The following is a 13,459-nucleotide window of genomic DNA, read 5'->3' on the forward strand; positions in this document are numbered from 1 at the left end:
ATACACCACATCTCTGAACCTCAGAGTTGAAGGATGGGTGCATAAGCAGTGATACCACCAAGAAGAAAAGCACATCTCAGTGAAGTCGCTGGACAGGCTTGTGTATGGCATGGCCACAGCTGCTGCCTGTAGCCCTCACAGGCTCGTCTCACTCTGTCTGAGGCTACTTGGGGGAAAGGCTCAAATCCTCCAGAAGCAGGGAGAAGTGAGAAAGGAAAGAGCATTCAAGATTCCCTAAGGGGAAATTGATTATTACACCCCAAGATTTTATCTTCTTTACAAGTGTAAGTGAATATTTTTAATTATCTTAAGGAAGCACACATAACATGTTAGAGGAAGAACATGTTTTACCCAAATTTTTCCCCCAATTTTTTTCAAACAAAAAAATAAAGTATATACAAACAAAGACGCATATCTAAGATTAAGTTGCTCTAAGTCTTTTTTTAAGAAAAAGGTAGAAAAATTAGAGCAAACAACAAGAAGAATGAGGTAGCACACACACAAAAATCACTACTTACAATTATTTTGTTATTATAGAAGTTATTCACTTGACAAATCTTATCATTTTCTTTCTGGATGCCATTTTTAAGATTTTCTATATCAAAATGAGTATTCAACCATTCTTCCAAAAACTGGGTCATTTCTTTCCTATTACTTAGCACTTGCTGAAATTCAGTCTTTATGCAGTGGAAGTCATTTTCTGAAAGATCTTTGAGAATTTCCTGTTTGAAAAATAAGTATTCAATCGCCTGAACATTGAGTTTTTATCTAAATATCATACATAAGGGGGAAACACCTTACTGAACTCTCATTCTTAATATTTTGAGTATTTTGAAATAAACACATTCTAATTTATTTTAGTTGTATTAGAAATATAATTCTAATTCAAAACTTTGTTCTAGTTATTTGAATAATAAAAACCTGGCAGTATAAGCTATGTAAGGAATGTCTACAAATTCTGCCTGTTAGAATTAAAAACCACCAAAACTATCTGGGACTACTAATCACACATACGCAGTGCTGCTGCCTGTAGCTTTTCTGTGCACCCAGGCCTTACATGCACGTTGGGAACTGGATGCCAGTCTCACACTGCTGGGTGAGAGCAAGACACTCCATGAGGAGTTGTTGTAATAACATTGTTCCTGACTCCCAGCTGCAGATCTAGGACGTTTTAGAAAGCATTCGGAAACTTATTCTGGGGTTCTATGAATTCCCACTTATTGGGACTAAATCTATTTTTCTGTATCTGTGGAGTCCTGAAAAGCTGCTGGCTAGTCCATTACGTGGCACTCTTCACATCTGGCCAGCGGTCACCCTGCAACCTATTTTTAATTTCTGGAAAATGAAAATGGCTCTCAGCACATGCAAAAGTATCTATTCTATATAAGAAAAAGGCTTAAAATCTAATTAAACCATTTAAAATAAACTATACCTCAATATGTAGATCCATATTCTTGCTCAATTTGAGGTCCGTGAATTCTCTGGATGGTACATCATAATCTTGTTGAAGCTGCTGTATTTTGATTAGCAGTTCATTTTGCTTTTCCACTTCATCAATAAAAACTACTTCAAATTTATTGATGGATTCATGTTGTTCTTCCTTTATCTTTGTAACATGGCTTAACACGTACTTGTAGAAAAACATTAAACAAATTGGGAAATGAACCTTTTATCACATTTAGAGGAAATTTTAAACCCTCAAGACAAAGAGGTGGGATGGCATATCTTGTTTATCTATATCCTCTGGTAAGTGAGGAAGAAGGAAAGAGCCTCTCTCTATCCCCAATTTTTTCCTCTCAGTATCTTGGGAGAATAACTTCCAGACTTCAAGTTCCTTATTTCGGATTCCCTACTGGCTACACCTCATGGATGTCCTACAATTACCTCTGATTCACTGTTAAAATGGAACATAATCTCTTTCCCTATAAACTCACCTTTCTCTTCTGCTCACTTTTTGGTTAACTGTGTCACCAATCATGCAGGTATCCCAGCTAGACGCCTGAGCTTCATTTTCAACATCCCTCTCCTGCCTACCTTCGTTGGGTAACCAATGTGGGTATAGCAGCCTCAAGATTTACTTCTCACATGTAGTTAGATGTTTGGCATCAAGGTGACAATAATTTGAATGCCATATGTTCCATGGACCCCCTGGATAAATTCTGGATATCTGATTGCCAGGAAGAATATCAGGGCCTGAGAGGCAATCTACCTAGAAAAGACAGACACCAACTCCCTACTTCCTCAATCTCCCACCACTCCTTAACCTCTTATAATCTGGCTCTTCCCTAACCACTCAATTAAAACTGCTCTGACAAAGGTCAACAATAAGCTCTATTATCAACAAATTGAGGGCATCTCTTCAATTCATATTCTGGCTGTCTGAAGTATCTGCCACTCTTGACCATTTCATCTTTGACATGCTGTCCTCCACTGACTTGAGCAATAGCACTTTTGCTTGATTTTCTCCTGTCTCTTTGCCATTTCCAACCTCAAACCCATTTGTTGCTCTTTTCTGCTACGGCCTCTTGAAAATTTATCTTTTCCAGAGTTCTTATCTGATCCTAAGGCTCTTATTTTTCTATTATGCTTTCTGGGTGACCTTACTCACACATGTATTATCTAGCATGTATATGCTGATGAATTCCAAACCTTTATCTTTAGTCCTGACTTGTCTCCAGACAAACGCCAGACTCATATAAGTGCCTACTTGTTTTTCTTCTTGAATGCTCCATCATGGGTATTTCTACCTCAAAACATCTCAAACTAAACTCCTGATCGCTTCTCCTGCCTTGCCTGCCTTGCTCCTCTTTCTTTTTTGTCAGTTAACGATACCACTCTCCACAAACCTGGCTATGCCCAAATTCTGGCACTCAATCTAAGCATCTCCCTCCTACTCTCACTATCAGTCACATGAACCTACTATTTTAAGCTGCTGAATATTTAATTTCTTTTATCCTCCCATGCCTATGAATCCTTTTCTAGTAGTACGGTCACCTGTAATATCTAATCTGGACCACTATAACTGCCTCTTGTCTCTTCTCTCTGCCACAAACTCATCGCTTTTCTACAGTGAAGTAGCTAAAATGGTAATCTGATCATGCTACTGCTACCACTTAAAAATAACATCCCCGTGGCTCCCCATCAACTGCAAAATGAACTCTGAGCATTATTGCTTGAGTCCAGCTTCTACTGTGATCCCATTTTCTGTAATTCTTTATCTCGTTTGTCATACAACCTGCATGTGCTTCTGTCACTACACTTACTAGCTGCTTATATGTTTGCCTCATGTGCTAGACTAGGAGATTTCTGAGATATTATTCCTATCTGTCTCTCAAGCACCATGATGGTATCTAGGCTCACAGGCAGAGCTCAAGTTTTGTTGAATGAACAGGTCCTAGAGGCACAGTGGATCCTGCACATACTATTCTGAGATGCACATGATCTTTAATTCAGCAGTAAATATACTAAATAGCAAATATGCCAACTCCCAAAGTAGGACTTAAATGCACTGATGTTAAAACTAAAATTTATAGCAATATTTACAAAGATATTACTAAAAAAGGTAGTACCTGAAGTTTCTTCATGACTCTGTGGAATTCCATTGAACATCTTTGGTTTGCAGTGAGAAGTTTTTGAATTTGTTTGATTTGTGGATATGGAAGTGAGAGGTTTGCTTTTACTCTAACTGAAAGGTCTTTTTGGGTTTCAACTTCTTTCTCCAAGTCAAGGGATAGTCTATTTAAGCACTCATAATGATTATACATCTCTGAGTATCTCTTCAGAAGCTCCTAAGGAAAATTAGAAATCATTCAGTTTAACAATTCATCCTGATTTAACAACAAATAGTCCTTGACCTAGAATTTTTTCTTTTAATTTTTAAATTTATTTTACTTTTAAATGTAAATTCAATTAATTAACATATAATGTATTATTTGTTTCAGGGGTACAGGTCTGTGATTCATCAGTCTTATATAATACCCAGTGCTCATTACAACACATACCTTCTCCAATGTCCATCATCCAGTTACCCCATCCTTCCACCCCCTCCCCTCCAGCAACCCTCAGTTTGTTTCCTATCATTAAGAGTCTCTTATGGTTTGTCTCCCTCTCTGGTTTCATCTTCTTTCATTTTTTCCTCTCTTTCCCTATGATCCTTGCCCTAAAATTGTAACCAAATTTATGCTTTAACATTTTCTGTATTACAGAAACAAATTAAGACCTTTATGTTTTTAAAAAAAGGAAACTCTTATTGTTGATTCTGGATTATAGAAATAATATTTAATTACTGTGAAAATTTTAAAAATTTAAACAAATGTAACAAAGAAAACCAGAAACAACCACGGTTATCATTTTGATACATTTTCTTTTACTTTTCTGAGCATTCATGAATTAAATGACCATCTACAAAGAGTGAGGATAAATATGAGGGAATTCAATCTAGTACGTGTTATAGTTCAAGACTGAATGCTGGCTCATGTTTACAGTAGGCAATGTGAGTTTGCAGGTCAAACAAGTGACGAAGAATCAAGCTAGCTATCTGCCAGCTTGGTGAAGCCTCTTTACACATTTCTATTTATCTGCCTAGAATCTGAGTTTTCTAACTTTTTATCAGAGTTAGAGTTCAGGTTCTATCTCTGCTACTTCCTGACTAGGGAAATCATTGAGCCATTTTCCCAACTACACAATGAAGACTGTGATAATTGCCACAAAGTTTTCTAGGGGAAAGTAAATATTATAGTATATCTCTATCTATGTAATCTGTAAAATATATACAGACATTATGGCTTAAGGGAAATAAAATTATATTTGTAAAAATGTTTCCATATACAAGTTTTAAACTTATACTCGATTTCAAATCCTGATTCTACCAGCCATGTGACCTTGGGCACCTATTGAACTTCCTCTTCAAGCCTCATTTGTAAATGGGGCAATAAGGAATATCACATGAGGCAAAGCATCCGGTATATTAGTGCATTTGGCAGACACTCAATAAGCCTGGCCTCTGAGCTCAAACGACTAGAGGCCACACAGGGGACACACCGGTCAGAGTACAGGTGGAGGAACACAGTAGTTCAAATTGCTAGTCATATAAGAAATAACACGTTTAATTCAGGGTGCTAAAGAGTAGAACAAGGGGCTGCTGACAATAATGAGCTTCCTTTTTAATAACTTAAGGAAAAGCTAGCTGTTCATTCATCTGGGATGTTGGAAAGGGGATTCTTGCCTTTGGTCTTAGTATGAATCACATTATGATATGGAACAGCACTGTGTAGTCACTCATTTGTACTTTTAAAACATATTCTGATAGGAATGTGCTAAGTGACATAAAAACACACACAAAAAGTCTTTAGGGATCTTGCATTTGGAGAGCAGCTGGCCTTTTCCCTCAGCATATATTCAGAATCCAAATATTTCCCACTGCTTCCACTGATACTTCTTTAGGCTGAGCCACCATCATCTTGGCCTGGATTATTGAACTTAGTCTCTCAAATGTTCTTCCTGCTTCCACTCTGTCCATTTTCAACACAACAATCAGAGTCATCCCTTTAAAATGTAAGTCAGATCACGTCTCTCTCATGGTCAAAACCCTCCAATAGATCTCCATTTCACTCAGACTAAAACCCAAAGATCTTTTAAGGCCCCACAGCTTGCGTCTTCCCTATGAGCTCTCTGACCTGATTTCTTATTAGCTTTCCCCCTTCTTGATGCTCCTGGAACCCACCAGGCAGTCTTCTGCCTCAGGAGCTTTGTACTCGCTATTTTTTCTTCTCATCCTGTTCTTCCCCCAGCCAGCTATATGGCTTAATCCTTTACGTCTTTCAGGTATTTACCCAAATCCCACCTTTCCAGTGGGGCCTTAAAATCACAACCCCCCCCACTGTTTTGTGTGTTTATGTATGTACATATGCATACACATGCACATCTATACTAGATTAATAAAATTTAAAAAAACATTGAGCATTATCTATTTATTCATTCCACAGACATTCCTTGGATTCCATTTAGGCCTTTGGAGGAGTACCAATATTCATTTGTAATTTTAACATAGGGCACTTACTTTTATCCTAGAGCACTTTTCTCTCAGGCTTTCTGTGAGGTGGTGTCTTTCATTACATTGTGACTGTTTTTCATATTTTACTACCTCTTTATGGTTCTGTTGGTCCTATGTTGGTACAAAGAAATAAACAAGGCTTCAACTATAACTACATTCACATATAATGTCTATACGCTTTTCCAATTACATTTTTTCACATCATTTCAATAATGGAATTATAAGCTTGTAACTCAAAAACGAAGTTAAAAATGGCCAGAAAATGATTAACAGTACCATTAAGTATGGCCTCAACTCATTGAGAAAAAATGTGGAAGAACATTTTTGGCCTCAACTCATTGAGAAAAAATGTGGAAGAACCACATATTTTTTGAGATGGGATTTATTCCTATAACCGTCAGAGTTTAAAACTAGATATTAGATTTACATCTGATTCTTACGATTCTAAGTTTCCGAGTCAGAATTAGTCTCTGAATTGCTGCCAAATAGTACACTAGCAAAACCACCTGAAATATCTCTATTCATACTCTTCCCAGCACCTTGGAACACAAAATGTGTATCCTGTTACATTTTGTACTTTTGATTAGAAGTATAAAACAAAACGTTTTCTCCCATTTATTCACTACAGTACTTAGAAGAATGACTAATAAATATTTGTTGAATGAATTAAATTTCTTTATGAATTTCATTAGGGTCCACATAAGGATGGTTCCCAAGTGTACATGTTTCTATTGATACTGCAAATGATTCAGTCTTCTACTCTTGTTGAATTATGAGAATAAAAAAAAGATTTTTCTAGATTTTATAGAATTTCTTGTCTGAATTTTATGTTATTTTCTAGAGGGTTCAACTAGTTTTTTAAGACGTGATTCTGAACATGTAAATACAGTCACACTGGCTGAAGTTCCTTCCCCTGTGTGTCTGGCCGCTGAGAAGAGAGCAGGCCTAAAACTCTGTCATGGGGACACAGAGAAATCTAGTCCTTCAAATGTTTTTCTACGAGGATAATGCCATTTCCTGGTTTAAAAAAGCCTTTTAAAAATTACATGAAAGAAAATGGTCTGCTTTATGTAACAAATCTTTTCTTAAAAATAAATAATTAAAATGTTATTTTCTGAAAAATATTTTGGCTTCTTTTAAAACTGTATCTTCTATTTGTGTGAAAAATTATAGTAATACTTTTCCCATCATCCTTTACTGTTTGTAGAAATTTCCAAGAAGAAAAAGAGAAAAAAAAAAAAACCCCACAAACCCCCTCCCCCCAAAACAAAAGAAACCAAGCAAACCCAAAAACCCCACAACAACAACAAAACCAAATTATTCCCCTTTCCAAAAAAGCTTGATTCTTATAGACAGTTACTAAATAAGGGAAGATTCTGAACTCACTCTAGCTATCATTTCTCTTAAGGTTTCCCTGAATTGGTCTCTTTCCATTTTGAGAGACTCTTTTATCTTTCTTAGCTCATCTCTTTCTTTAGCTAAAATTCTTATTTCTTCGAGGCTTTTATGAAGTTTCTTAGTCAAGTGTAAGTTATCCATTTCCACAGTTTGCATAGATAAATTTTGGGCCTCAAATTGCTGCTTCAATTGTTCCATTTTGTTTATATTTTTATGAGTTTTATTGACATCTTCTTTCATTTTAAGAAGTCGAAGCTCTTTTTTCTGAAGTTCTTGTATCTTGAGATAATTATAAAACAAGTTAGAATGCAAACAGAATTCCTTCAAGGAAGGAAAACAGTGTCTACTGGCTATATATGTACATCTATATCTCTATCTATATATATCTGTATCCATATTTTTTCTCATTCCACAAATGATTTTGGACAGTTACTCCCCAAAGAACAAAACAACACATACCTTTTTCTGTAATTCATCTTTAGATTTATTTAAATCCTTTTGAATATTTGAAATCTGAGCTGTCTTTTCTGAAACTCTCTCTCTGAATTTATCAATAGTTTCTTGGTGTTCTTTCAAATGCATGTGAGCAATTTTTAGTTCCTGTTGTGTCTCCAAATCCTTTATTAGAAGAAATTGAGAAATATCATGATATCAAGGCACATTACCTTTCCTTAATGATGAACCAGTTTAACAAAATCTTAAAAAACGCATGTTCATAGTTCAAAACAACCAGCACACCGCCCCCAGATTAGAACCGTACAGAAGGATATAAACTAAAGTCCCTGTCCCTAGCCTCCCCCATCCTCGTTGGGCTGCTTGGCGATCTCTGCCGCTGCTTTCCTCCCTCTCATACCACTTGGGGATTATTCTAAATCAGTAACACATAAAAAGGGCCCATTCTCAAGCTTAGTAATCCATTATACAGATGTACCCTACTTAGCCAGTGCCTTAGTGGTAGACACTTGGATTACTTCTAGATTTTTGTCAGCAGTAACAATGTTGCAGTGAATGCAGCTGTATTTCTGTCCAAATGTGTGAATGTACTGGTAGGATAAATTACTACAGGTGGAATCGCTGTAGCAGATATATATGCTGACAAATCTTTAATAAAGCAGTGTCAAACTGTCTCCCTAAAAGGTTGTGACGTTTACATTTTCACCAACAGTATTATAAGAAGGAAGCTTCTGGTATTAACAACACATTTACTGGATAGGTAGAAAGAGCACAACTCACTCTAGCTTTGGTTTCCTGTAGGTTTGCCTGGAGCTGGTCTCTCTCCAATTTCAGATTATCTCTTTCTTTCATTACAGATTTCATTTCTTCAAGGTTTTCATGAAGCTTCTGAGCCAAATTTAAATTCTCCATTTCTATTTTATCCAGAGTTAAACTTTGGGCCTTGAATTGTTTCTTCAATCGCTCTATTTCAGACATTTTTTTCTGTGACTCACTGACATCTTCTTTTAACTTAAAAAGCTGATGTTCATTTGCCTTAAGTTGTTGAATCTCAAGATAATCATAAAATAACGTGTTAGGAATAAGACAGTTTTTAAGGGAAGCATAGTTTCTAAATTGATTAAGACAATAGTCTTCCTATGTTGCTCATTAATATTCTGCAAAATTTCACACAAAATTTATTTTCTTTTGAGGTATAACATATATAAGTACATTAATCTTAAGTGTATAGCTTAATTATTCTTGATGTATGTATACATCTATATAATTATAACCCAGACTAAAATTTAAAACATGTCTAGCACCCCCAATGTTCCTGTATGCCCCCCCTCCTAGAGCTAAACACTATTCTGAACTTTTTCATCCTAGATGAGTCCTGCCTGTTTTTGAACTTATAAATCACAATGTATTTATCCATTCTCCTATAGATAGACATTTTACTTGTTTTCCATTTTTTGCTGTTATGATTATAGAACTGTTAATGAGCATTCTTGTACATAACTTTCTGTGGAAGTATGCATTTTTTCCTCTTAGGTACATACTCAAGGAACAGAAATGCTGAGCCACAGGCAGGTGTATGTTCAGCACTAGTAAAACTGCCAAGATGTTTTCCAATGTGGCTAAACCATTTTACATCCCCAAAGGAGCTTACACACAAATAAATCAAATATCCAAACCAAGCATATTCTCCATACCTTTTCTTGTAATTTAGCGTTTGAATTTTCTAAATCCATCTGCATATTTGATATTTCATCTGTCTTCTCAGAAACAAGGCCTCTGAGTTTATCAATAGTTTCCTGGTGCTCTTTCACATGCATGTAAGCAATTCTTAGTTCCTCTTGTTTTTCCAGCTCCTTTATCATTAGAGAAATTTTAAGAATGGTGACACAACTTAATATTAACTAGTATTTTTTTTTTTTCTGAAAGTGATTTATTTCCTTAGTATAAATAATAAAACTATTACTTCTTATTCTACATCTTTGTTGTTAGGAAGTTATAAGCTTTCCCTGCCTCCCTTTCCCTGTCCTCACCTCCCCACAACCTACTCCTACTTTTGAGAGGCAAACACATGATCCATATACTATTCTACAGCTTGCTTTTCCTCCTAAGAGTGATTTGGGCTTCCAAATTAGGACATTCAAATCTATTTCTTCTTTTCTTTCTCTTTCTCTCCTTTCTTTCTCTCTCTTTTCTTTTCTTTCTCTCTCTTTCTTTTTCTTTCTTTCCTTCCTTCCTTCCTCCTTCCCTCCCTCCCTCCTTTCTTTCTTTCTTCTTTCTTTCTTTCTATGTGTTGTATAGTATTCTGATATATCGCTCATATTTACCCAGTTTCCTTCTCATGGACATTTAGATTGTTTCCCACTTTTTATTACAAATTGTTACAATGAACAACCTTGTGGTGTATGTGTGTTTGTATACGTATATAAATATACATGTTGGATGAAGTCTACAAAAAAAATACTGGTTACAGAATTTGACATTTTTAGAACAATATCAAATTACCTGCCTGAAAGTCTGTATCAGTTCACTCACACCAACACTGCCACTTATGTCAAAGAATGGCTCACTGCTGTCAGGAAAACATCACGTTTACTCACTAGTATAGGAAGAGTGACTTACTTTAGCTTCTTTTTCTCTGAGGCTTTCCCTGAGCTGGTCTCTCTCCATCCTAAGGGTTCCCTCTGCGCTTCTGAGGCCATCTCTTTCCTCAGTAACACATTTTATTTCTTCAAGGTTTTCATGAAGTTTCTGACTCAACTTTAACTTCTCAGTTTCTACACTTTCCAGGGTTGAATTCTGGGCCTCTAATTGCTTCTTCAATTGCTCTGTTTGATACATACTTTCTCTGAGATCATTTTTTACCTTCAGAAGTTGATGTTCTTTCTCCTGACGTTCTTGGATCTTGAGATAATCATACAATAAATTAAGATATAGATAAATATTGAAAAAAATGCTAAATAATACTTTCAAAATTAAGTAGGCAAATCTTTGTCTTCAATTTCAGGTTAATTCATATCCTGTTTCATTACACAAAAGACCTAATTCAAACTCGCAAAAAAAAAAAAAAAATACCTGTGCTTTTAAGGTAGCATTTGAGTTTTCTAAATCCATTTGCATATTTGATATTTCATCTGTCTTCTCAGAAACAAGGCCCTTGAGTTTATCAATAGTTTCCTGGTGCTCTTTCACATGCATGTAAGCAATTCTTAGTTCCTCTTGTTTTTCCAGCTCCTTTATAATTAGAAAAAGGAAAATGATATATTCAGAGTAACAAAATTCAAACTGTGTGTAGAAAGGCAGAGAGAGGGTAAGAGGTAATTATGCCCCCACCCCCGTTAGACCTCATCCTCTAAGTTTGTCTTAAATGTCAATACATGCTAGATATGTTACTCCACAACTTACCCCCTTTCCTAATAGGATACTTCCAAATCAGCACCATGGCACTACATCCTTCTTTACTGGTGGCCTAGTATTCTATGGTCTGAATGTGCAGCACTTAATTAATCAGTCCCCTGCTAATGGACATTTAGCATTTTCCCTATTTTTTTGTTTGCTTTGCACAATTGTGTTAATGTGTACAGGATGTATAGCTATGACTGGACTTTTGGGCTCAATGAATAAACTTATTGAAATATTTGAAAGATAGTACCAAATATTCCCCCTCCAAACTTCCCCAAGGTTGGAGCAATTTTACACTCCCACCAATCCTATTGATAGCCCATGGTTCTTTTAGGACACAATGTCATATTTACTGGATGGGGGAAAGAGGGTAATTCACTCTAATTACAGTTTCTTTCAGGTTTTCCTCGAGCTGGTCTCTCTGTACTTTGAGAGTCTCCTCTACACTCCTAAGATCATCTCTTTCTTTTGTAACAGATCTCATTTCTTCAGGGTTTTTGTGAAGTCTCTGAGTTAACCTCACATTCTCCATTTCTTTATTTTTCAAAGTTGACTTTTGGGCCTCCAACTGGTTCCTGAAGTATTCCATGTCACATATTTTTTCCTGAGTCTCACTGACAGCTTTCATCTTAAGAAGCTGATATTCTTCTTCCTGAAGTTCTTGAATCTGAGAAAAAATAAAACAAGTTAGGACAAAGGCAGAAATTTGTAGGAAAAAGAGGAATTGTTTCTAAATTAAGTCAGTCATCTTTACATTTTATCTAATGTATATACTATTTTCTTCCACAGGGAAATGAGCAACACAATAATCAGATGTCATTTTCCAACTTAACAAAATAAGACCTACCTTTTCTTGTGATTCAGCATCTGAGTTTTCTACATCTCTCTCAATATTTGCTTCTTGGTCTGTCTTCTTTGAAATATTCCTTGTACTAATGGTTTGTTGGTGCTCCTTCAAAAGAACATAAGTAGTTTTTAGTTCCTGTTTGATTTTCAGTCCCTTTCTGATTGGATAAAAATTAATAAAACAACAGTGAATTTAACTACCTTAACATTATTTTTGTACCTAAAAAAAATTAGAAGAAGGAAACTTACTTCAGCTACAGTTTCTTTAATGTTTTCTTTGAGTTGGTCTCTCTCCATTTGAAGAACTTCCTGCACCCTTTTCAGTTCATCTCTTTCCTTCATTATAATTTTTATTTTGTCTTGACTTTCCTGAAGTTTCTTGGTCAACTTGAGCCTCTCACTTTCTATATTTTGTAATGATGAATCTTTGACTTTGAGTTGCTCCTTTAATTGCTCCAGTTCACTCATTTTTTCCTGAGTCTCAATGATTTCTTTGGTGCTAATAAATTGTTCATGTTTCTCATGACGCTCTTGGATCTTAAAATAATAATAAGTTAACAGCCAAAATATACATACACGTAAAATGTGTGTGTTTATATATGTGTATGTGTGTATATATATATAGATCTGTTTTTGCATTTTTTTTTTTTTTAGAGATTTTATTTGACAGAGAGAAAGAGATAGCAAGAGGATGGGGTGGGGGAAGGGTAGAGGGAGAGGGAGAAGCAGGCTTCCCACTGACCGCGGAGCTTGATCCCAGGACACTGAGATCATGACCTGAGTTGAAGGCAGATGCTTAACCAACTGATCTGTTTTTGTTTTTAAAGGAAAAACACCCAGGATGTTCTGCATAACAATCTAGTATGCAAAATTAGTTTCTGTAGTTCAGTTAGCTAGCTCCCTCAGGTTTTTTTTTTTTTTAAAGATTTTATTTATTTTTTTGACACAGAGAGAGACAGGGAGAGAGGCAACACAAGCAGGGGGTAGTGGGAGAGGGAGAAGCAGGCTTCCCACCAAGCAGGGAGCCCGATGCGGGGCTTGATCCCAGGACCCTGGGATCATGACCTTAACCGACTGAGCCACCCAGGCACCCCGCTCCCTCAGGTTTTCTCCTACATGTCCTTCACCCCCAATTTACCTTTTTCTGTAATTCATCATTGGTTGTTTCTAATTCCTTTCGAAGGCTGGAGAGTTCAGTTTCCCTCTCTGAAAGATTCACTCTCAGCTTATCAATAGTTTCCTCCTGTTCTTTCAGGTGACAACGAGCAACTTTCAGTTCCTCTTCGGTTTCCAGGTGCTTTAATTATTAGA

General features: G+C 36.1%; 1 protein-coding gene across 2 annotated transcripts in view; it reads right to left on the reverse strand.

Moving 5' to 3' along the window:
- CENPE (centromere protein E) overlaps positions 1-13,459 on the reverse strand; it is an 82,471-nt gene that overhangs the window by 19,078 nt on the left and 49,934 nt on the right. For both annotated transcript variants that reach the window (XM_078069036.1, XM_078069035.1), the window contains 13 exons: positions 13,287-13,445; positions 12,398-12,685; positions 12,150-12,254; positions 11,826-11,969; positions 10,976-11,134; positions 10,523-10,804; positions 9,598-9,756; positions 8,684-8,953; positions 7,910-8,068; positions 6,059-6,163; positions 3,570-3,788; positions 1,433-1,630; positions 519-722 (listed from right to left, as the gene is read on the reverse strand). In XM_078069036.1, coding sequence (XP_077925162.1) covers positions 519-722; positions 1,433-1,630; positions 3,570-3,788; positions 6,059-6,163; positions 7,910-8,068; positions 8,684-8,953; positions 9,598-9,756; positions 10,523-10,804; positions 10,976-11,134; positions 11,826-11,969; positions 12,150-12,254; positions 12,398-12,685; positions 13,287-13,445 — 2,451 coding nt within the window. The remainder of the gene's footprint in view (positions 1-518; positions 723-1,432; positions 1,631-3,569; positions 3,789-6,058; positions 6,164-7,909; positions 8,069-8,683; positions 8,954-9,597; positions 9,757-10,522; positions 10,805-10,975; positions 11,135-11,825; positions 11,970-12,149; positions 12,255-12,397; positions 12,686-13,286; positions 13,446-13,459) is intronic.

Source organism: Halichoerus grypus, chromosome 3 (genome assembly GCF_964656455.1).
Source record: "Halichoerus grypus chromosome 3, mHalGry1.hap1.1, whole genome shotgun sequence".
NCBI lineage: Eukaryota > Metazoa > Chordata > Mammalia > Carnivora > Phocidae > Halichoerus > Halichoerus grypus.